Genomic DNA, 23,052 nt, shown 5'->3' on the forward strand with positions numbered 1-23,052 from the left:
GCCGATGGGAGTGTTCACTTAGGGGTCCGGGGTTTTGTTTTAGGATCATCTACCCAAACCTCAGTGCTGTAAGGGTGGGATACAGTGGAGACTCCACGGGGCGAGGCAGCCCTCAGCCTCTGCTGCAGGAGGACCTTGGGGAGGCCTGGACCCCGTGCCCGGGGCCCCACACACTCCCCTCATCGTAGCCAGGCAGGGAGCCCGTCAGCTGTCCCGGCCCCACAGCTGGGGTGGGGACTCTGGGGCACCTGGGCAAGCCGCATGGTGCCCCTGTTCCTGCTGGGCGCCAGCCAAGACAAGCACCCCAGGCCTGTCGTGAGTGAGTGGATCTGCCAGGAGCCCGGCCCATGAGCCAGCTGTGGTTCCCTCAGGAAGCTCCAGACGGTGACTGCATGCAGACACTCGAAGTCGGAGGCAGTGGTGACGCCAGGGTAGCCGTGGACCCCAGAAGCAGCAGCCCTCCACACGAGGCGGAGGTGTGGGCGTGCTACTAAGTCCTCCCCACCCTGGAGGCTCTCCCTGCTCCCCAAAGAGCCCAGTATGCTGCAGCCTGTGCTCCCTGGGGCCTGGGGGAGCCCTTTCAGGCCCAGCTCCCAGGGAAGGGCATAGGGCAGGGGTGTGGCCACACCGTGGCTGGGGCTTCTCCACCGCCCAGCCGTGTGTCCCCACACAAGCTGAGCCCTGGCATCTGGCTCTGCCCAAGCCCACAGGGACGGGGGCCTGTGACCTGACCTGTTACCTATGCAGGTGTTCGAGTGGCTTCCCCCCCAAACACACTCCTCACAAGCATTAACTCACTGAGTCTCCAAGCAGGTAAGCAGGTGCTGCTGCGACCCCCATCCTGATCTCCCGGTGTCCCGAGTGCTGGGAAGGGGGCCTCTGCGAAGGGCCAGGGCAAGCACATCCCCCCCTTTTAAGAGGGCAGCGGGGAGACTGACCCAGCCAGGGCAAGTGAGGGGTCTAACACGTCCCGTGCTAACCCTGAGTGGCCCCCCACCCCAGCTCTTCCCACCGCATCCCTTCCTCGTAAAACAAGACCTAGTGGGTGTCGCGTGAGCCTTGGGCTGAGCCTTGAGCGCTGCAAACTGCCGTTTTTTTGTTGGCTCTCTTGGTGCTCGCGGGACGGAAGGGATCCCTCCGCTTTCTGGCTGGGACTCAGGTGGAGGGTCCAAGGACCCGTCAAGAGGGGCAGGCGTGGGCTGGCAACCATCGGCAGACACCCACCAGAGGCCACACACGTCAGCCTGGAAAACCAACCCACCCCCTCCCGCCGTGATCCCCGTGGGGTGGGAGCCGGGAGCCCTCGTGGCCAGGCCCCACCTTGGAACCGTTGGAACCCTCAGGCCGGCCCTGGCTCCACGCTGTGGCCCAGCGGGAGCTGCTTCAGCCGCCCGGGAGGACCAGGCACAGGCGCAGCCGGTGGGAGGTACACCCGTGGCCCCGTGTGCCCCAGAGGGACGGGCCGAAGGCTGCCCGGGCCAGCGGGCTGTGCTTGGACTCCGAGGACCCACTGGGCCCAGCACGTTCCAGAAGGCGGGCTAGGGAGGTGCGGTCTCCAGGCAGCCCAGCGCATCCACAGGCCCCACCTGCACCCCTGTCAAAGGGCACAGGGGCGCCGCCGAGGGGGAGAGGGGGTGGGGGTCGGTGAGTTTAGAAATGCGCTCTCAGGCCTGGTCTGGCCCCAGCACCCTGTTTAATCGGTCACCAATCCAGCTTTCCTAAGGCCCGCTTGGCGCACGCCGCCCTGGCTCGGGCTCGCCTGAGGCAGACGCGGGCAGGCGGGGTGCTGCTGAGGCCCGCAGCACCTTCTCCGCACCTGAGGCCTGGGGACCCCTACTCTGGCCCTGAGAGAAGCCCCCCTCCGAGCCCCAACCGAGTTGGGAAGGCCTGGCCCTCAGCACCCAGGGCACCCACCCCGGGCCTGCGCCCAGGGCTGCCCCGAGCGTTCTCTGGGTTACGCGTCCCCACACCCGGCACTGGTTTCCCTCCGCTCCAGACCCTGTCCCCCACTCGAGCGGCCGCTGCTTGGTGGGAAGGGGCCCCCTGGCGGGGCTCCGGCCGCACCCACACCCCGCCCGGGCCGCGTCAGGGGGTGGCGGCGGCCTCCCCGCCGCCGGCCTGGACCGCCTGGTACACGCTGAGGAGGGAGGACACGGTGCCCAGGAGGCCCACGAGCCACGGGGGGAAGCGGCCGGCCCACAGGACGCCCCGAGGCAGCCAGTGCACGGCGTTGGCCAGATCGGCCAGGTTGCTCAGGACAGCCAGCACCTCTGACCGGACCTGGGCCTCCATGGCCTTCCGCTTGCTTCGGGGCAGCCGGCTGTGGAAGCAAAGAGAAGACAGCTGGGGACACGGCAGCCACCCAAACGGGCAGGAAGAGGCGACAGCACAGTGAATGAGAAATGGTGAGGCTGAGGCCGCCGTCCCCGACCCTGCCATGGGGACGGAGTCCCTGTCACACCCCGCAGAGGGAACCCAGGGCATGAGCAGGGTGCAGACTGGCATGGGAAGTCTCGAACCCACACCCCAGCCCCTGGAAACAAGCAGGGAGCTGAGGGGGTGGCTGGCCGGTGGGCACGGCTTTGTCCCACATCCCCTTCCAGGATGAAACAGTGACAGTGTCCATAGTCCTCAAGAAACCACCCTGATCATCCTCCTTGCTGGGGGCCCAGCCATGTGGGCTCAGCCACTTCCTGCTAACAGGGCCTCGGTTTCCCCATCTGTGCCAGCCCCTGGAGCTGTGGTAAGGCCCTGTGACCTAGCATTGGTGCCCCCCCCCCGCCCAGGCCCACCCAGGGGCGAGGCTGGTAACTGGTGAGACCTCAAAGCCCCTCCCCAGCTAGGGACACCCACACGGTCCCCAGCGTGTCCGAGGAAGCCAGCCTTTGCCGGGCGCTACCCTGAGGTCCTACCTGGTGAAGGCCACCACGGGGCTCCTCAGCCTCCGTCTCAGCGTCAGGACCAGCCACAGGGACCTGCAACAGGCAAGAAAAGCAGGGAGGGGGCGTGGGGGTGAGCGCCCCATGGCCAGCCTGAGGGGACACTGGCGCCCACCACCAGGGCCACAGGTTCCCTGTAAAGTTTGCTGAGCTCACGGGGTGGCTCCAACCATCCCGCGCCTCTCAGAGCTCCAGCCCTGGCTGTGCCTCAGAAGCTCCTGGGGACTCCTACTTTGCACCCTGACCTGCCTGGACTGTCCACACGATATCTGGAAGCATCCAGTGCTGCTTTTTTTAAGATTTTACTTATTTGAAAGAGCCTGCGCAGGCGTGCACGTCCACATGGTGGGGGGGGGGGGGGCAGAAGGAGAGGGAGAAGCAGGCTCCCCGCCAATCAGGGGCCCAGACAAGAGCCAGGCTCCATCCCAGGACCCCGGGATCGTGACCTGAGCTGAAGGCAGATGCTTAACCGACTGAGCCCCCAGTACCCCAAGCATCCAGTGCTCCTGACATCGGACCCAGGCATGTGCACCTGCCCAGGTGACCTGTCCCCAGAGTCTGGGCCACAAGTCAGCACCTGCAGTGAGGTAAGCAGGTCTGCTTCAGAGCCTCCTGGCAGGCAGGGGCAAAACCCCAATTCCTGGGCCCCGGGTCCCCAGACTAGCAGGATCCACACCTCTAGGCTCCTGGGCATCTCATCTCGGCAACCTCCCTGGTGATTCTCAGGCACCTTGGGGTCTTACACACACCTGGTCGGGACCCCCACTTGCTCACACCAAAAAGAGAAATGAGGGAAAAGCACATGCTCTAAAAAATGGATGCAAAAGGCAGAGCACAGACGGTTTGGTGGCACTGCCACTACCCCGTGAGACCATGACAGAGGATCTGTCTCATTTGACACCTGTCCAAGCCCACAAGATGTGCAACACAGAGATGAATCCTAAAGCAATCCACAGACTTGGGGTGCTTGACTTATCGATGCAGGTTCATCAACTGCTGGGGATTCTGGTAGTGGAGGGGCCGTGGGGTGGGTGGGAAGCTATAGAGACTCTACTTCCAGTTCAGTTGTGCTGTGAACGGAAAACTCTAAAAAACAGTTGATTTTAAAAAATTAATGGAACCATGGCGCCTGGCCGGCTCAGTCGGTAGAGTGTGCAACTCTCGATCTCGGGGTTGTGAGTTTGAGCCTCACATTGGGTGTAAAGATTACTTAAAAATAAAAAATCTTTAGATAAAGAAATGAGGGCAGCCCTGGTGGCTCAGTGGTTTGGCGCCGCCTTCAGCCCGGGGCGTGATCCTGGAGTCCCGGGATCGAGTCCTGCGTCGGGCTCCCTGTATGGAGCCTGCTTCTCCCTCCTCCTGTGTCTCTGCCTCTCTCTGTGCATCTCTCATGAATAAATAAATAAAATCTTAAAAGAAAAAAGAAAAAGAAATGAAACCAAAGCTGCTCTAAAACAGAACGGGAAGTGCCATGGGGCCAGAGGTCCCCAGCCCTCTGAGGAGAGGCTGTGAGCCAGCCCGGTGTCCCCGAGCTCATGGGGAAGGCTGAGGCCAGGAGGGGCGCGTAGACCAAGGAGCCTCGAAGGCTGGAAACAATCACCAGAGTATGGAGAGGGGTTCTCTGGGATGGACTGTAGGTGGTCTGTATCTTCCACTCTGGGGTGTGTTCATCTCCCAGACCATCAACCATAAGAATGTGATTAGGGCAAGTGTAGCTGGGGAAAACCAGGACGGCCAAACACCAGTGTCTGGCCTGGGGACAAGTGGCGGTGGACTTGGGCACCGCTCCCTCCCTCCAGGGATCTGAGAGGCCTGTGCTTTCTGGGCAGGGAACTCCAAGCACACTCAGCAAATTTTACAGAGAGGAAAACGTTCAGGAAGAAACCATTATTTGAAAGTTCTAGGAACTGGCCCCTGGGTGGCTCAGCAGTTGAGCGTCTGCCTTGGGCTCAGGGCGTGATCCTGGAGACCCAGGGTTGAGTCCCACATTGAGCTCCCTGCATGGAGCCTGCTTCTCCCTCTGCCTGTGTCTCTGCCTCCCTCTCTCTCTCTCTCTCTCTCTCTCTGTCTCATGAATAAATAAAAATCTTAAAAAAAAAAAAAAATAGAAGCCTAGAGGCAGTAAAGGGCAGGAATAGGTTCCACCCTGGAGCTCCCAAAGCAGCACAGCCCTGCCCTCCCCTGGATTTTGACTCCACACTGGACTTCAACCCCTGGAACTGTGAGCCAGTCAGTGGGAGCTGTTTAAAGCCACCGGGGGTGTGGGAACCTGTCACAGCAGCCGCGTGGGGCAGGGGGGGGCCCAAGAGGAGGCTAAGGGAAGAAGCAAAGACCCACCTGCCTCCAGCCTGTCGGCCCCTCCACCCAGGTCTTGGTGACCCCTGGGCCTGCTGGCGGGCGTTCAGGCCACTTACCTGGCAATGCCCAGCAGCAGGGACAGGCCCCAGAAGGCTGTGCTCAGCGTCCACCACCGGGCGGAGTCCACGCAGAGGATGTTGGCATCAGCAGCCCAGGCAATGTGCTCACAGGGGTAGTAGAGCTGGTCGGCCACGTTGCCCAGGACGGAGACGCAGCGGACAAAGCTGTCTTCCTCCTGCAGGACCCAGACCGAGCCAGACGGCCATCACGGGGCAACGTCCCGCCCGGCAGGCCCCCCGCCCCCCGAAGGGGCTCTGGCTCACTAGGTCCCGAGTCCGCCCCGGCCTCAGCTAATTCCCAGGTAGGACCCCTCAGGTGGCCCGGCATCAGGGCCTTCCGTGTCCTGCGCTCGGGTCTCCAGGCCAGGCTCCCTGGCTCAGGACTCGTGCAGAGCACCCTGACCCCACAGGGCAGGGCCCCCAGGAAGTGGGCACCTCCCAAACCAGAGAGGGGTCGCCGTCTCCGCACACAGGCACCGGCCCCCGAACCGGCACACTGAGGTGTTTGGGGGAGCCTGCCACCTGCCCCCCTCCTACGGGGACAGGCCTCAGGCCTGCAAATAGCAGAAGCCAAGCCCTCACCCCTGAGTTCTGAGCCACCGCCTGTATCCAGCGGGGCAGGGCCAGGTGAGGCTACAGGAGCCTGGTGCCCAGGCTGCATTCCTGGGCCCTGCCCTCAGGACCCCACCCCCTCGAGGCCTCCAAGCTGGGGGTGTCCCGCATGTATCCTTCACTTCCCTGCCTTCAGCCTCCTCATCCTCACTGCCTGCCATTCCCCTCCCTCTCCTCTTCATCTTCCCAGGAACCCCTTCCTGAGGCCCCTTCCTACGAGTCAGCTGTGATCCTGCCTCCCTCTGGGCTCTGAACCCCACGCCAGCTCCCCCATCCTGCCTGGGACCTTCTGGTGCGGTGGCATATTTCATTGTCCATGAAAACAGGGCCCTCCCCACAGCAGCACCACCCCCCACCCCCACATTTCCTCATTCCACCCATGTCTCCAGACAAGCAGCAAGGCCGAGGCCCTACTGGGGAGGAGGAGATGCTCACAGACTCATAAACACTGGACCCAACAAAAGGAGTTCTTGTTCTGGCCAAGGGATAGACAAGGTGCAGAGGATCCCCGCCTCTTGTCTAGGGACCCAGAGATGTTGATTCAGGGAGGGGTCCTCTGGGGGACACACAGGAAGAGTGCCCTAAACAAAGAGGGTAGGAGATGGGCGTCAAAACAGGAGGAAGGGGACACCTGGCTGGCTCACTGGTTGAGCGTCTGTCTGCCTTTGGCTCAGGTCATGATCCCGGGGTCCTGGGATCGAGTCCCAAGTCAGGTTCCCTGAGAAAAGCCTGCTTCTCCCTCTGCCTGTGTCTCTGCCTCTTTCTGTGTCTCTCGTGAATAAATAAAATCTTAAACACACACACACACACACACACACAAAAAAAAAAAAAAAAAAAAAAAACAGGAGGAAGGTCCAGAAAGCACTTGAGATTGAGGTGACTGGGCCATGGGCTCCGGAGTGGAAGAGAGGTGGGTGCATTTGAACCTGAGTGGCTCATAGAAGGGATGGGGAGACACGCAGGGCAGCCCAGGGAGGGGCATCACTTGGCCAGGCTGGCCCAGGGCAGCTTGTGAGCCCAGCCCCTGGGGAAATGTCCCTGGCAGGGAGGAGGACCGCCCCTGGAAAGGAGCATGGCCCTAGACCCACTGGCATTCCTGTGGAATGCTGTAGCGCTGTCGGAACAGCAGCATCTACACGTCCGCCAGCGGGGATCAGCTAAATAAAGCAGCATCCAGCTATGGAGCAGAGTATCTATACCGTGTGGCCGCAAAGAAGGAAGGAGCTCGGTTTGCACTAACATGGAGCGACCTCCAAGCGGGGCTTGGTTAGGAGGAAAAAAGCAAGTGGCCGGACAGTGGCCGTGGCACAAAGCTACTTATGTGAACCGTGGGATTGTCTGTGCGTGTAGAGCGTGTGAAGGGATCCCAGAAAGCTGACAAGAGTAGCTGCCTCTGGAGAGGACAACGGGGTGAGGGGATCAGAAAGGAGGGAGACTTTTTAATTATACAGCCCTTGGAAGGCGTGAACACATCAGCTAATTGTTCATTTAAATTCAAAGGAGCACATCGGATCATCTCACAAAAAGCAAGCAAAATTCTTAAAAATAATAAATCTGGGGGATCCCTGGGTGGCTCAGCGGTTCAGCGCCTGCCTTTGGCCCAGGGTGCGACCCTGGAGTTCCTGGATCGAGTCCCATATTGGGCTCCCTGCATGGAGCCTGCTTCTCCCCCTGCCTGTGTCTCTGCCTCTCTCTCTATCATAAATAAATAAATAAATAAATAATCTTAAAAAAAATAATAATAATAATAAATCTGTCCACACAGTTGCCTTTAGACATCTCCATTAAAGGCTGGTCGCCCCGAGCCTGTGCCACCCTCTCTACGGCCCCCCGCACCCCGTTACCTCTGGCCCCAGGCCATACTGCTTCGTGTAGATAAACATGGCCACGTCGTCAAAGAGTCGCAGGACAGTCCTGCAGTGGCTGAGCTCGGAGGACAGTGTGAGCAGGCGCGTCCCCACTTCTGACCGGGCTGGACACTGTTCCACCAGGACCCCGCCAACCAGCTGGCAGCAGTAGCCCAGTGTTCGGATCTGCGGGAGACCAGAGGCAGTCAGCAGGGCCGGGCTCCTGGGCTGAGCCGGGTCGGCCCCCACGTGGCCGTGGGTCCGCTGGGGGTCAAGTGGGGTACGGGGTGTGCAGGCTAGATCAACAAACTTCCAATAAACGCTGAAAGCTTAGTGGCGCCTGGGTGGCTCGGCAGTTGACCATCTGCCTTTGGCTCAGGTCATGATCCCAGGGTCTCGAGATCGAGTCCCACATCGGGTTCCCTGCAGGGAGCCTGCTTCTCCCTCTGCCTGTGTCTCTGCCTCTCTCTCTGGATGTCTCTCATGAATAAATAAATAAAATCTTAAAATATATATAAATTTAAAAAACAAAAGCTGAAAGTTTAAAGAGATACTTGCAGGTGGGACACATGGAGAAACATGACCTCTTTGTGCAAAAGTCCCTGTGGGGACTCCAAAGGAGTGCTGGCCTTTGTCCCTGAGGGGCACAGCCTTTGGAGACAGATGTGCTGGAGGCAAGAAAATGAAACCATGTCCCACCTCCTGGGTCCTCCTTTTCCCAGCAGGCAGGAGGACGAGGTGGACGTGTATATTTGCACCTACGCAGCTGGACCAAAGCCTGTAGCTGGGCTGGGGAATGGAGAAGTGATGAGGCCTCAGCCCAGTGGGCAAAAAAGGTAACCTGCTTGAATTACTTCAGTGAGAAGGAACCCACCCAGCGGGTGATTTGGGGCATTGGGAACTGGGTCACCTTCACCGCCCTCACATCCTTAGTTCATCTGCTTTCCAGAAATCGCTTCTTCCTGTTGTTTTACATATGATTTTCACTTATAATTTCTTTTCGGTCCCTCTGTAATAGCGAAACTCTGCAATTTAAATGTACAGCTTGGGAATTTATTAAAGCCTGAATGCCCAGGGACGCCCCGGTGGCTCAGTGGTTGACCGTCTGCCTTTGGCTTAGGTCTCAATCTCGGGGTCCTGGGATGGAGTCCTGCATTGGGCTCCCTGCAGGAAGCCTGCTTCTCCCTCTGCCTGTGACTCTGCCTCTCTCTGTGTGTGTCTCTCATGAATAAATAAATAAAATCTTAAAAAAGGGAATCCCTGGGTGGCTCAGCGGTTTAGCGCCTGCCTTTGGCCCAGGGCGCGATCCTGGAGTCCCGGGATCAAGTCCCACATCGGGCTCCCGGTGCATGGAGCCTGCTTCTCCCTCTGCCTGTGTCTCTGCCTCTCTCTCTGTGACTATCATAAATAAATAAAAATTAAAAAAAAAAAGAAAACAGCAGCTTATGTAGGAACAAGCTGAGAGTCCGCCTTCAAGGGCCTTCCAGCCATAATGGGAAGGGCCTACAAAATCCTAGATCCCCGTATAAGATCGCTAGGGACAACCCGGGGACCAACTCCAGCGGCCTGGTCAGATCCTAAATGTTCAGACACGATCCGGGCGGCCTGTAAATGTCCAGCCAGGGAGCGCGGTAACAACCTAAGTGCCCAGTCACGGGGGATCCGGTCGCCACCTCAATGTGCAGCCATGGGGGAGCCCTGCCACACTGACTGGGACAGCCCCGTGCCCGTCTTCGGTGGGCTGGTCAGATCCCGAATGTCCAAACGTGCGGATCCGGTTGGTATCGACAACACCCAGCCCCGGAGGGTGACCAGAAACAGCCTATGTCCACCGCTCGGGGACAGGGTCGGAGCCCAGCCGGGGGCGCGCCTCTGCGCGGGGTGATCCTGGGCGACCCCGCCCTCTCTGGCCGCCGCGTCCCGTCTCCGAGCTCAGGCCCCGCGCGGGGACCTCCGGCCGCGCTCCGCCCCAGCCTCACCAGGCGGTCCCGGCCCCTGTACGACTCCAGCGCCGACGCCAGGCCGCTCAGCGCCGCCATGGCAACTCCGCCGTGACGTCAGCGCGCAGCGCCGGGGGGCGGGGCGAGGGGCGAGGCCACGCCCCCCCCCGGGAAAGCTGTGCGCAGGCGCGGTCTCGACCCTTTGTCCCCGCAGCGGCGGCTCGCAGCGGGCTGGCCGCCGCGTGTGCGCTCCCCGGGCCTGGACACCCGGACGGCCCTCGGCCCCGCCACCGGTCCTCTTTTCAGCGTTAACCGTCCACCCACAAAAGTAATGGCCGGGCGGAAGCACCAACCAACCTGTCTGCTCGGCTCTAGTGAGCATGTACAAGGCCTTTTTGGAAAGTTAAGGCAACTCCTAGACTCGTTCTAGAATAGGCGAGAGCCCGGTAACTGGGGCTGCGCCGGAGAGGGTAGCTAACTGCGCGGCTGGGAAGAGGGATATTAAGTTGTTCACCTTTGTACCAGGTTTTGTTTTTGTTTTTTCATGCATTCATGAGACACCGAGGCAGAGGGAGAAGCAGGACTCGATCCCAGGACCCTGCCGGCGCCCAACCACTGAGCCACCCAGGTGCCCCTTTGTACCAGTTTGTAGCTCCCCCCGACCCCGATTTATTGCGAGATAATTGATGTGTACGTCCTGTATGAATTTCAGGTGCATAGCACAAAAGTCTGACTCACAGATAGCATGAAACGATTACAGTAAGTGTAGTTAACAACCAGCAGCATCTCGTATAACTTTGTGCAACAGGCATGTATGATCTCATCCGAAAGTCAGATGCGGGGTGCCTGGTGGCTCAGTGGGTTTTAAGCGCCTGCCTGCAGCTCAGGTCATGATCCCGGGGTCCTGGGATGGAGCCTGGCATCCTGCTCCCAGCTCACCGGGAAGTCTGCCCTGCCCATCCATGAGTGGTGCGCTCTCTGTCAAATAAATAAATAAAATGTTTAAAAAGTCAAGTGAGATTTTTCAAGAAGTTAACATGACCCGTTCCCTTTTTTTTTTTTTTCTTCCAAATCGTAAAATTCACATATGAGGCACCTTTCTAAGATGTATGGTGCAATGACATTTAGGACACCTGCAGGTAAGAACATCACCCCTTGCTAGCTTCAAAACATTTCATCATCCTCGGAGAAGACCCTGTAACTCTGGCAAGCAGTAAATCTAGTCCTTCCTACCCCACCCCCATCTGCTTTGTCTCTATGGGTTTACCTATTCTGGATATTTCATATAACTGGGATACTGCAATATGTGACCATTTGTGTCTGGCTTAGCATCGTTTCTTTTTCTTTTTCTTTTTTTTTAAGATTTTATTTATTTATTCATGAGAGATACACAGAGAGACTGGCAGAGACCCAGGCAGAAGGAGAAGCAGGCTCCCTGTGAGGGGCTGATGCAGGACTTGATCCCAGGACCCCAGGATCACGACCTGAGTCAAAGGCAGATGCTCAACCACTGAGCCACCTGGGTGCCCCTAGCTTCATGTTTCTGACGTTCATCCACATTGCAGCTTTTTTTATATCAATACTTCATTCTTTTTGCAGCTGCATAATATTCCCTTGTATGGACCTACCGCATCTCGTTTATCCATTCAGCCATTGATGGATCCTTGGGCCATTTCCACATTTTGGAGACTGAATGATGCAGCTATGAACATGGGTCTGTGTGTATCTTCCTTCAACTTCAGTTCCTTTGGGTAAACACCCAGGGGTGGAATGACTGAGTCATACAGTGGTCTGTGTTTGATTTTTTGAGGAACCACCAGACTGTTTTCCACATTGGCTGCACCACTTTACATTCCCACCAGCAATGCACAACATTCTCCACATTCTTGACACTTTGTTTTTTAGTTTTTCATTTATTTATTTATTTGAGAGGAGAGAGGGAGCAAGGGGGAGCAGCAGGTGGAGAGGGAGCAGCAGGCTCCCCCTGCTGAGCAGAGAATCTGACACAGGGCTTGATCCCAGGACCCCAGAATCATGACCTGAACTGAAGGCAGATGCTCAACCGACCGAGCCACCCAGGTGCCCCTCTTGCCAACACTTTTATTTTGCTTCGTTACTATTACTATGGCCATCCTGCTAGGTGGATATCTCCTATTGCCTTTTTATTTCCCTCATGACTAATGATGTTGACTGCTTGCCTTTTGGAAAATATTTCCCCTTTATTTCAACTTGTATGACTCTTAGTGTCTCACTCCCTTCTTTCCAACCACACTGCCTTCCTCCTGGTCCTTAAAGTTATAGTACACTCCTGCCCCCAGGGCCTTTGCATTGGCTGTGCCCTCTGCCAAGAATCTCTCCCTCCAGATTCCCACATGGCTCCCTCCCTCACCTCTTCCTCCTGTTTACTGGAACATCATCTTCTCATGGGACTGCCCCATCACACCCTCCTGGGCACTTCCCACATTTCCTGCTGCCTTATTTTTCTCCTTAGCTTGGAATATTATCTAACATTAACTATATTGCTTCTTTATCTAGTTGCCTAGTTGTCTCTCATCAGAATGTGAGGACTTTGATATGTCTTGGTCACAGCTATGTTCCCACAGCCTGGCACAAGACAAGTTCTCAAGTTCTCAATCAGTGCCGTAGCCGGCAGGGCTCAGCTCCTCACCCAAAGCTCTGTGCTCACACTCCATCCGCACTATCCTGAGAAACCATCCACTTTTCCGACTTCCCTGGGCCCCTCGCCACTGGCCTCTCCCTCATGCCTCTTTAATAGTGACCTGACTCCTAACCTATCTGCCCCCTGGACACTTTCCCTGCAAATCCCACCAACCCCATCCCCACCCTCAGCATGTCCCAGTGGACTTAAGCATCATCCTCGAACATCTTTTTCTCCCGTGTTCCCATCTCAGAGCAGCCCTGCCAGTCACTGAGCCACCCAGTCACAGATCTGGGCATGGTGCTCACCTCTTTGTCTCCCCATGCACCAAAATGTCGAATCTATCCACTACCTCCTGGCCCACAGCCCCTTCCATAGGCAGCCCGCTTCCTCTCTCTAAGTCCGGGACCCCAAACTCTGCCTCCCCCGGGTCTGCCTTCCCGACAACATCTCGAGAGACTTTAACCCCCACATCTGACCACAGCCCTCCTTGCTTAAGACTTGGGCACAGGTGTCTGTGTGCCCCCACCCCCTAACTAGGGACACTGTTCCTGCAGCAGAAAAAAGTCCAAGCCGAGCCCAAGGCCTGCAGAGGGAAGGGGGGTCTTGGGCTGGAGAGCCTGCTGCTGCCGCAGGAGTGGCTAGATCCCTTCTTTTGAGCCCACGCTGCCCCTGACAGCTTGGTTAACAGCACAGCGCCTTTCTGCGTGACCACTGAGGGCCAGGTCCTGTGCCAGGCACCGAGCACGCAGCAGTGAGTCTTGCAAGCCCTGCCCAGCCCTCACAGTGTCCTCCGCCATCTGGTTAGGGTTGAACTTGACCTTTGAGAGAGAGACAGGAGCTAGCCTGGCGTTCCCAGCTGGCCCTGTTGTTGCTAGGAGCTGGCCTGGCAGTCCCAGCTAAGCCCTGGTGTTCTCCTGCTGGACATAAATAATTTTGCAGAATGCCAGCGGTGGTCAAGGCCGCTCCGTGACTGTGGTGGAACAAGACAAAACAAGCTCCCCCCGTAATCACGTCTGAATGCGGGCAAAACATGAGCACTGTCCAAACCACAGCAGCAACTGGACATACAGTTTTCCTGGATAGTCTGACTGCTGTTCTTTTTACCAATGGCAGCTTTATTCTTACTTCATTCCTGAGACTTTCTGATAAAAATGAAGATCCTTGTGGCACCTGGGTGGCTCAGTGGTTAAGCAACTGCCTTCAGCTCAGGTCGTGATCCCGGGGTCCTGGGATCGAGTTCCACATCAGGCCCCCTGCAGGGAGCCTGCTTCTCCCTCTGCCAATGTCTGTCTCTCTCTGTGTCTCTCATTAATAAATAAACTCTAAAAAAAAAAAAAAAAAAAAAGGTACCTTGGAGATCTGTGAGCCTTAGAATGACATTAATCATTGTAGTGACCCAAAGACCAAAGACACTGGCTAGTACTGTGTGGGGAAATGTGAGGGAGCAGACAAGCAGGAAAACTTTGGAAAATGATAATAATGAACACCAGCAGCCTATGGCCTCAAATCCTCACTGCTGCTTTATTTTTTTTAATTTTATTTATTTATTCATGAGAGACACAGAGAGGCAGAGACACAGGCAGAGGGAGAAGCAGGCTCCCTGCGGGGAGCCCGATGTGGGACTTGATCCCAGCACTTGATCCCACGACTCGAGGATCAGGCCCTGGACTGAAGGCAACGCTAAACCCCTGAGCCACCCGGCTTCCCCTCAATGCTGCTTTCTGAAGTGGTTGCCATTCTCAGCCCCATTTCCTAGATGACAAAACTGAGGCTCGGGGAAGTCTAGTCACTTGCCAAGCTCTCCTGAGCTCTCAGGAGGCAGGATCCCCTGGCCTCCCTCCAGATCTTCCTCCCAGCCGCCCTCAGGATTGCTGGGGACCATTGTGACAGCACCATCTGAGGACAGCTCTTTGGTCACAATGGGCAGTTCTGGACCACAGCGGGACACAGCCTTGGAAGGAACATGTGAGCATCCTCTGGGAGACTGGGGACAGAAGGAGTCTCAGGGTCAGGCCAGAGGCCAAGCGCATTTTCTAGGACTCATAAGTCCCCATGCCACCCCTTGAGGTAAGTAGCATGTGCTCATCCCTGCTATGGAAGCTGAAGTTCACAGGAGCCCAATCACTTATTCCAAGGTGACCTAGCTAGTAACTTCAGTTGTCAGATTCTCCATAAACTATTTGAGGACTTCTCAATGCTCAACTATTTTTTTTTAATTTTATTTATGAGAGACACACAGAGAGAGAGAGAGAGGCAGAGACACAGGCAGAGGGAGAAGCAGGCTCCATGCAGGGAGCCTGATGTGAGCCTGATGTGGGACTTGATCCCGGGTCTCCAGGGTGAGGCCCTGGGCTGAAGGCGGCACTAAACCGCTGAGCCACCTGGACTGCCCCTGCTCAACTATTTTAGGTGCCAAAGTGATCAAAAAAGCAAACACAGGTGCTGAAAAACTGTGGTGGTGTTAAAATGCTTGATGCCTGTTTTCTAAAGAGGTCAACATGAGCTAGTTGTGAGCTGATGGGGTCCGGGCAGGGCTGGGCCGGCTCCCGGGTTGCTGGTGGCACCCTAGGGGCTGGTCTCTGAGGCGCTGGGAGGAGAGACTCCTCTGCTCTGACCAAAGGCAAGAAAGGCCCAGTCAGCTAAGCAGGCTGCTGGCAGCCGGGAGCTGGAGCGAAGTGCAGCGAGAGGTGTCTCAGCCTCAGACAGTTTGAGGACTGGAAGAGATCCAGGAGAACAACTGCAGAGGGCAGGAGGGCCCATGAGGAAGTGTGTGGCAGAGATGGGACAGTGGCCAGGACTGAGCAGACATAGAGGGGAGAGCCATGGCCTTGACCCCTAAGTGAGGGTGAGGAGAGGGGGCTCCCGTAGCAGACAAACTAAAAAACAATGGTTAATTCTCTCGGCCCTTTTTTTTTTTTAAGATTTTATTTGTTCATGAGAGACACACAGAGAGAGGCAGTGACACAGGCAGAGGGAGAAGCAGGCTCCCTGCAGGGAGCCCGGTGGGGGTCTCGACCCCAGGACCCTGGGGATCATGCCCTGAGCCAAAGGCAGATGCTCAACCACTGAGCCACCCGGGTGTCCCATGTCCCAGCCCTTCCTGATGCTCATTTTGTAGTGGCCTCGAGAGGGGCCTTTGCACCTGCTGTTCCTTCTGCCTGGAATGTTGTTCCCTCAGGCACCCAGAAGCTCCTCTCCCCCCCTTCACAGCTCTTTGCTCCTCATCTCAGTGACACCATCCCATTTAAACCGGCACCCCTCCCACCCTCACCCCCCATCCTCCTACCCTGTGTCATGCTTTTACCCGCAGCACTTAGCCCCTTCTCCTAACTCTGCAATTTATGGGTGTGCACTTATTCAGTGTTGTCTGTTACCTCCACGCCCCATTATGAACCCCGCGAGGGCACGGATCTCGGTCCGTTTCGTTATCTGACGGTCCCCCCTCCCAGGGGGCACACAGTAAGCGTCAAATGAATGATGATACGCCTGCTTTTCCCGGGGCGGGGGGCAGGCACCGGGGCTGCGCCTGCTTTGTACGGCGTCCCCGGCCCTCCGCCGAGTGCCCCGCGCCTGGCACACTGCAAGGGGTCAAAGGCAGCATTGTCCTCGGGCGGCCGGGCCCTGGCTCACTCCCGGATCTCCGCCCCTCGCAGGTGGCGCCCTGTCCCGCGATGGCCGCGGTCGCCCCGCTGCCCTGCCCGCTGTCCCGGCGGGCCTTCCTCAAGGCCTCGCACTTTGCACTGGGGCCCGACCCGCGGCTGCACGCGGGCGCCATGCAATCCACGTCGCATCGGGACTTCCCGGCCCACCCGGGCGTCACCGGCGCGCCGCGGTGCCAGCAGCCGCCGCGAGGGTCCCTCTTGCCCCGGGACGCGCGCTCGCGGGGCGCCGAGCTCCGGTCTGAGACGCACTGCGCGTTCGCGCCCCCGCCGCCGTGCACGCGCCCCGAGACGCGGGAGCGCACCCCCGCCCTGCAGGGCAGCGGCCTGCGCGTGCACGAGTCCGCGCGCGTCCGCACCGGCGCCTCCACCATGCGCGCCGACTTCGGGTGGCCCGAGGCGCCGGCGCGCGCCCGCGAGCAGATCCACGGCGCGCGTCTCATCTTCGACCGCGACTCGGTGGCGCCCGGCGACCCGGCCAAGCTGCGCATCCCGCCCACCACCCACCAGGACTTCTACGCGCTCCGCGCCCCGTGCCCGCAGCCCCGCGCGCCCTGCTGCCACCTCGGTGAGCGCGCCCCGGGCGCCGGCGCGACGTGCCAGCCCAGTGGTTGGGGGGGGGGGGACTCCGCGCCCTCCCCCAGGGGACGCGTGGCTAGATCTGGAGATTGTTTGTTTTTCTCTTAAGATTTTATTTATTTATTCATGAGAGAGGCAGAGACACAGGCAGAGGGAGAAGCGGGCTCCCTGTGGGGAGCCGTATGCCCGGACACTAACCCGGGACCCCGGAATCACAGCCTGAGTCAAAGGCAGATGCTCAACCACTGAGCCACCCAGGTGCCCCTGGAGATCGCTTTGGTTGTCAAGGGGTGCCACTAGCAGGGAGTGAATGGAGGCCGAGGATGCTGCTAAACGTCCTACCGTGCACAGGACAGCTCCCCCTAGTCCAGGATTATCCGGCCCCAAATGTCAATAGTACCGAGCCCAAGAAAACCTGGAACCTCCCTGAGCCTCGGTTTCTATATCCATGGAATGGCATAAGCTCCTGAATTTTTCTCAAGGGCCTGTGCCATGGGCAGAAGCCATGAATGGTGGTTTGGAATCAGACAAATCTAAGTCACCCCCACCCCAGCCCTGCCACCCTAGTAGATACGTGACTCTGAGCAAGTCGACCTCTCCAAGCCTGGATTTTCCTCATCTGCAAAATGGGTGCAACAATAGCACCCCACTTCATAGGAGCTGGTGAAGCCAAAAGAGCCCAGAGTGCATGATGCACCTGGCATAGAGTGAGCACTCAAAAAAAAAAAAAGAGTAGCTGCCACTTGTTGGATTTTCCAATTCTGTGACTCTAAGGGACTGCTGGTGGACGTCACTAGTTCAGAGTCCCTCCAAGCTGGACTCAGGGATTGTCAGATCTGGGTTTGACTCGGTTCTGGTTTTGAATTTTCGTGACTTCTGGCAAGTCATTTGGCTTCTCTGAGGCTGTAAAGTGGAGAGAATAAGATGAACCCTGCAGATGAGGCTTGAAGCGCTTACCCTAGATTCCTAGTTCAATACTTGGTAGCTATTCTTGTATCATCCTTTGTATTATTTTTGGTGTTTTTTTTTATTTTTTTAAAGATTTTCTTTATTTATTTGAAAGAGGATGCATACACATGAGTGGGGTGGAGGGCCAAGGGAGAGGGAGAAGCCAACTCCCCGAGGAGCAGGGAGCCTCATGTGGGGCTTGATCCCAGATCCCTGGGATCATGATCCGAGCCAAAGGCAGATGCTTAACCCATTGAGCCACCCAGGAGCCCCTATTTTTGGTGTTTTCCACACAGCCCTCAGGCGAGGCTAGTCAGGGCGGCCCAGCTCCCCTTTCCAGGCAGGGAGTTGCATCCCAGTGGGCCTGAGGCTGCAGGGGCTCAGTGTCCTTTTCTGCTCACTCTTGTTCCTCCTCAGGGGGCCTGAACCCCCTCAGGTGGGACCACAGGAGACAGGACAATGGGACCTCCTACCAGAGACACTTCCAGGCTCTGCCGAGCCCACCTGCCTTGATGTGTAAGAGGGTAAATCGAGGCGGGGCTGGTGCTGCTGGGGAGGGCAGCAGGAGGGGCTGGCTGGTGTTGCCCTTTCCACCTCTGTCCACCCCCAGGCCTCTTCCAGCGTGGAACTGGGAGACTTCAAGATTGGCTATGGGCCCATGTGTTCAGAGCAGAAACAAGCCTACAGGCCTCAGGGTCTGCCCCCAGACAGGTAAAAAGGGATGGTGGCCTTTTACCAGGACAGGGTAAAGGGCTCTCAGTGACATGTGGAGTGTGCTGCCCAAGGCTCTAGGGCCAGTACTTTACGTCTGAGACCTCCATCCCCTACCAGCAAGGCTCTCTACTGGGTCAAGTCACCCACCATTAGCACCCCACGGCTTGGCCTTTGGGAAGTCTGCCCCTCTCCCATTTCCTCCGAGTTGCAAGGGCCCAGATCAGATGAATCCCATCCCCTCTTATCTGCAGGTATGACAAGGCTCAGGCCACAGCCCACATCTACCATGTGAATATTTGTCCTGGAGATGGCCTGTTCCGTGACAGGACCACCAAGGCTGAACACTTCTATGCCCGAGAGCCAGGTGAGCCTACTGCCCGTCCCACCACCCTCCCCCTGCCCCCTTCCCCACAGTGGCCTCCCAGGTCTGCTCAGCACCTGCTCTGCCCCTGGCAGAGCATTTTGTTCTTCACCATGACCAGACTCCAGCATCGCACATCCTGGAAGGAAACCGGTGCCCTGGCCCGGGCAGCCTCACCACCTCCATGCACTCCTTCCATGGCCAGGTCAGCAGGAAGGGGGAGGGAGACACCCCCCACCCCCCAGGCCCAGGCTTAGGCTCACCAGGTAAAAGGGTTTCCCGGGCAGTACCAATAGCAAGTGCAAAGGCCTTGAGGTGAGACTGAGCTTGACACGTGTGGGGGGGGGGGCGGGGGGGATCTCCCGGATCTATCTGCCGGTCTAGGGTTAAGGCACTCAACCACTCGGAGCCTCAGTGGCTCTGTCTGCAAAATGAGATACATAGCCTGCTCCCAGCGCCAGCCATGTGGGCCCCAGAGAGGGTGTGAACTATCCAAAGCCGCAGGGCGCTGGCCTCTTCTCTCCCCCCTCCCCGGGTTTTGGGAGACCCCGGGAGCTCCCCACATGCCACGTGGTCCTACAGCTGCCGGTGACCAAGCCACCCAGCCGCCACGTGCCTCACGATAAACTGAAGAGCCACGTGTGCCTCGGGGACTCCTCGCTGCTCGGGCAGTTCCTCCAGACCTCCATGGGCTCGGACTATTGCCCCCCCGAGAAGGCACAGAAGTCGCAGAAGGCGCCCAGTCTCCACTTGCTGCAGAGCAGCCTGCCCCAGGGCACCTACAGTGCGCGGGTTGCAGGGGAGGGGCGGGGGGGGGGGTTCCCGGCGCAGCTCTAGCCCCGCCCCGGCCGGCTTCGCCCCGCCCACTGCCCGACCCTGGCTCCGCCTCCTGAAGAGCGAGATCCCGCGCGGTGGGCCGCGATCGCAACTCTGCCCCCGGACGACCCGCCCCTTCGAGGACTTGACTCCCCCCTATCCCCCCACCTCCACCGAGGCATCACCCCCGGCCCAGTCCCGACTCTAGGCCCCGCTTTTCCGTCAGGCTCTGGCCCCGCCCCCCGGCCCCGGCCCCGCCCTCCAGCCGGTGCTTGCCACGCCCCCGGCCCCTCCCTCCTCCCCGCCTCCTCCTCCATCCTCCCCGCCAACTTCAGCGCGGGCTCTGGCTTCGCCAAGTCCTACCCCATCCCTAATCTCGCGCGCTCCCGCCCAGGGGCCGTGCCTCTCCTCCCTCAGCCCCTCAGCTCGACTACCCCCACCCAAATCTCCAGAAACAGATTTTTTAACCACGAACCAGAAGATGCTGAAGCCTCACAGAACAGCTCCGGCCTCCGTGACTGAGGACATGCTACAGCGGGTGAGGGCGGGGGAGGGGTATCTCCCTGACCCGGTGACCCCCCACATCAGTGCAGCTTTATCTCAGGATGATAATACCATCTCCTCAGGCCCAGAATTAGTGTGAAGTCCGCTCAGGGTCTCTCGAGGGTGACCCCGGGCACAGGGTCATCTTAATGTCAGGGTCAGGGTCAGCTTCTTCGTATCACCAGCCACAGTTATTATACCCCCAGCTGAGGGTTAGCTCCGCGTTGCCTAGGGTCACCGCGGTCCTGAGGTCCTGCCGGGTGTCCCGGGTTTCTCTCCAGCTTCTCATCCAGCTCCTGGGTCAGCCCAAACTAGGCTCCAAACAGCCCACATCCTCAGAACCCAATCATCAGCCTTTGTGCTCCCAGGATCCTATGGGGGGGACGATGTATGGGTCATATGGGGTGGGCCCAGGTAGGCCAGCCAAGCTCCAAGCTGTCTTGCCAGGCTGCCCGCCCTGACTTCACAGTGCAAGTATGGCCACATTGAGCCCCCGCTGGGTGGACAGCGCTTCTTCTCAACCCAATACGAGGATGAGTTTGTCTCCAAGTTCCAGGGCCCAGCAGTGTTGAGATTGGTCAATCTTCAGGACAGCCATGTGCCTCTGGGCTCCCCTCACCCCTGGGGCTGTGGGGCTGGGAACATAGACCCTCGGGCCCCCCAGACCCCTACCTACCCATGCCCTAGTCAGCAATAAACACTGCTTTGACAACCTCCCACCCCTCCCCATCAGTCAGCCATGAAAGAGGATGCTTGGTGGGATGGGAGCTGTGCAGGAGAGAGTGATTCCATCAAACAACCCTGAACGGACACTCCTTGGACCCAGAAGATCGCCCCACTCTGGGCGAGGAGGCCATCCCAGCTTGTGCAAAGGCCTGGTGATTGGACTCAATGTGAGGTGTTCAGGTGCACCAACAAATACGAATGATGTGGAGGGAGTGGAATGTTGAACAGGGCAATGTGGTGAAGGGCTGAGAACACAGGCTGAATGGACAGAGTCCAAATCTTAACTCCTCTGTCCTGGACAGTAGTCTCGGGCAAGTCACTTAACCCCCCTGAGCCTCATCTGTAAGGTGGAAATGAATGTTATAAATGAGAAATGTACACACCTGGTGTGTGTGGCTGGGGGTCAAGGAGGAAGAGCACTTCCCTTCTGAACATGAACGTATGGAGGAAAGAGGAAGACGAGGGTATGGGAAGGAGCTTTCTATCGTTGAGAGAGTCGGGGGAGGGCTCAGAGGAGGGAGACTGAAGGGGTGGAGAAGCTGAGAGTGACCCAGAAATCTCTCCACCATTATGGGTGAAGATCGGAAGGTCAGCAGTTTACTTGCTGCGTGGGTAACCGGTCTCCAGGTCAGAGCTGGGTCCAGGGACGAATCAATAAAAGCCATCAGATATGATCAAGTTCAAGGGAGTAGATGTCCAGCCAGGGATGAAATGAAAAGGTTGGAAAAGGGACGCCTGCCTGGGTGGCTCAACGGTTGGGCGTCTGCCTTCCACCCAGGGCGTGGTCCCAGGGTTCCGGGATCGGGTCCCATATTGGGCTCCCTTCATGGAGCCTGCTTCTCTCTCTGCCTGTGTCTCTGCCTCTCTCTCTCTCTCTGTCTTTCATGAGTGGTAAATAGAATCTTTAAAAAGAGGGGGGGAATCCCTGGGTGGCTCAGCGGTTTAGCACCTACCTTTGGTCCAGGGCATGGTCCTGAGGTCCCGGGATCGAGTCCCACCTTGGGCTCCTTGCATGGGGCCTGCTTCCCCCTCTGCTTGTCTCTACCCACCCACCCCCTCTCTCTCATGAATAAATAAAAAAAATCTTAAGAAAGGAAGGAAGGAAGGAAGGAAGGAAGGAAGGAAGGAAGGAAGGAAGGAAGGAAAGAAAGGAAAGAAAGGAAAGAAAGGAAAGAAAGGAAGGAAGGAAGGAAGGAAGGAAGGAAGGAAGAAAGAAAGAAAGAAAGAAAAGGGGATCCCTGGGAAGAAAGAAAGAAAGAAAGAAAGAAAGAAAGAAAGAAAGAAAGAAAGAAAGAAAGAAAGAAAGAAAGAAAGAAAGAAAGAAAAGGGGATCCCTGGGTGGCGCAGCGGTTTGGCGCCTGCCTTTGGCCCAGGGCGCGATCCTGGAGACCCAGGATCGAATCCCACATCGGGCTCCCGGTGCATGGAGCGTGCTTCTCCCTCTGCCTGTGTCTCTGCCTCTCTCTCTCTGTGTGTGACTATCATAAATAAATAAAAATTTATTTCAAAAAAAAAGAAAAGGTTGGAAAGGAGGAAGAGGGAGTGGAGCCCTGAAGCCCATCAGGGACAAGGTTTGACAATCCTACCATGGTACCTTGGACAGCGCTCCCCCCCCCCCCCCCCCAAGGTCTGGGGTGTGGTGAGATTGGGTCTGTCTAGGATAAAATGAGCCTTGGTGGCCATGCCCAGGGTCCGCTTCTGTAGGCTGTAGAGAATCTGGTTTCGGGGAATGAACATGGCTCCCTGACCCTGTAGTCAGACCTTCAAAGACCAAGACCTCCAATCCAATGAGCCACTAAGAGCCAAGCTCAAGCCTGGCCAGGAGTATTTTCCCCATGGGCAGCAATTCTGTAGAGCCCGGTTGTCATCTCCACAGAACAGGAGTCCAGCTTTGGGTCCCACAGTAAGATGGCCCTTTGGGTGCACTCATAGTATCTATGTAAGTATCTTCTAGCCGCAGAGGACCCCTCGTGTTTGCTTCCGCTAAAGATGTACATGACACACTTCTGAATTGCCTCATGATAAACCAGGATTTCTCAACCCCGTACTATTGACATTTTCGATGGGATCAATCTTGTCAGAGGCCCTTATGTGTGTTGTAGGATGTTCAGCATCATCCCTGACCTCTATCCACCACAGGCCAGTAGCATTCTCCTTTTAGCCCAGCCAATGGTGACAACCAAAAATATCTCCAGGCATTGCCAAATGTCCCCTGGGTAGGGGTGATGGGGGTGGTGGTGCAGAGAAAACAGTGGCCCTGGTTGAGAACTACGGCAATAAACCCATCCT

General features: G+C 57.6%; 2 protein-coding genes and 1 long non-coding RNA gene across 13 annotated transcripts; 2 read left to right on the forward strand and 1 right to left on the reverse strand.

Moving 5' to 3' along the window:
• Positions 1 to 1,674: 1,674 nt before the first annotated feature.
• Positions 1,675 to 9,888, reverse strand: PEX11G (peroxisomal biogenesis factor 11 gamma). 5 transcript variants are annotated; one of them, XM_038567431.1, is made up of 6 exons: positions 9,795 to 9,865; positions 8,515 to 8,604; positions 7,813 to 8,001; positions 5,354 to 5,532; positions 2,913 to 2,975; positions 1,675 to 2,320 (listed from the first exon to the last, which is right to left on the reverse strand). In XM_038567431.1, the coding sequence occupies exons 1-6, from the start codon at positions 9,852 to 9,854 to the stop codon at positions 2,086 to 2,088; spliced, it is 816 nt and encodes a 271-aa protein (XP_038423359.1). In that variant the 5' UTR covers positions 9,855 to 9,865; the 3' UTR covers positions 1,675 to 2,085. The 5 variants fall into 5 exon arrangements, with proteins under 5 accessions (XP_038423359.1, XP_038423362.1, XP_038423360.1 ...); XM_038567434.1 differs by lacking the exon at positions 9,795 to 9,865 and adding an exon at positions 9,489 to 9,760; XM_038567432.1 differs by lacking the exon at positions 8,515 to 8,604 and having other exon boundaries at positions 9,795 to 9,888.
• An 89-nt stretch (positions 9,889 to 9,977) lies between these two features.
• Positions 9,978 to 11,643, forward strand: LOC119864754. Of its 2 annotated transcripts, none has more exons than XR_005375151.1 (2): positions 9,978 to 10,383; positions 11,355 to 11,643. It is a non-coding gene; the product is annotated as an uncharacterized LOC119864754 (long non-coding RNA). The 2 variants fall into 2 exon arrangements; XR_005375150.1 differs by having other exon boundaries at positions 9,978 to 10,129.
• Positions 11,644 to 14,335: 2,692 nt separating this feature from the next.
• TEX45 (testis expressed 45) lies at positions 14,336 to 21,143 on the forward strand. Of its 6 annotated transcripts, none has more exons than XM_038567426.1 (9): positions 14,336 to 14,484; positions 16,071 to 16,644; positions 18,021 to 18,127; positions 18,214 to 18,314; positions 18,569 to 18,681; positions 18,774 to 18,883; positions 19,261 to 19,462; positions 19,889 to 20,032; positions 20,771 to 21,143. In XM_038567426.1, exons 1-8 carry the CDS (start codon positions 14,470 to 14,472, stop codon positions 20,014 to 20,016), a joined length of 1,350 nt encoding a protein of 449 aa, XP_038423354.1. In that variant the 5' UTR covers positions 14,336 to 14,469; the 3' UTR covers positions 20,017 to 20,032; positions 20,771 to 21,143. The 6 variants fall into 6 exon arrangements, with proteins under 6 accessions (XP_038423354.1, XP_038423351.1, XP_038423350.1 ...); XM_038567423.1 differs by having other exon boundaries at positions 19,947 to 20,032; XM_038567422.1 differs by lacking the exon at positions 20,771 to 21,143 and adding an exon at positions 20,507 to 20,756 and having other exon boundaries at positions 19,947 to 20,032.
• Positions 21,144 to 23,052: the final 1,909 nt, after the last annotated feature.

This window comes from Canis lupus, chromosome 20 (genome assembly GCF_011100685.1).
Source record: "Canis lupus familiaris isolate Mischka breed German Shepherd chromosome 20, alternate assembly UU_Cfam_GSD_1.0, whole genome shotgun sequence".
Taxonomy (NCBI): Eukaryota; Metazoa; Chordata; class Mammalia; order Carnivora; family Canidae; genus Canis; species Canis lupus.

Coding starts and splice junctions, on each gene's coding strand:
- PEX11G (XM_038567431.1), bottom strand. CDS start 9,854: ATGGCGGCGCTGAGCGGCCTGGCGTCGGCGCTGGAGTCGTACAGGGGC. Junction 5,533..7,812: donor AGTATGGCCTGGGGCCAGAG/GTAACGGGGTGC, acceptor TGGGTCCTGCAG/GAGGAAGACAGCTTTGTCCG. Junction 2,321..2,912: donor CCCGTGGTGGCCTTCACCAG/GTAGGACCTCAG, acceptor TTGCTTCCACAG/CCGGCTGCCCCGAAGCAAGC.
- TEX45 (XM_038567422.1), top strand. Junction 19,463..19,946: donor CCTGCCCCAGGGCACCTACA/GTGCGCGGGTTG, acceptor CCAAATCTCCAG/AAACAGATTTTTTAACCACG. Junction 20,033..20,506: donor CTGAGGACATGCTACAGCGG/GTGAGGGCGGGG, acceptor CTGACTTCACAG/TGCAAGTATGGCCACATTGA.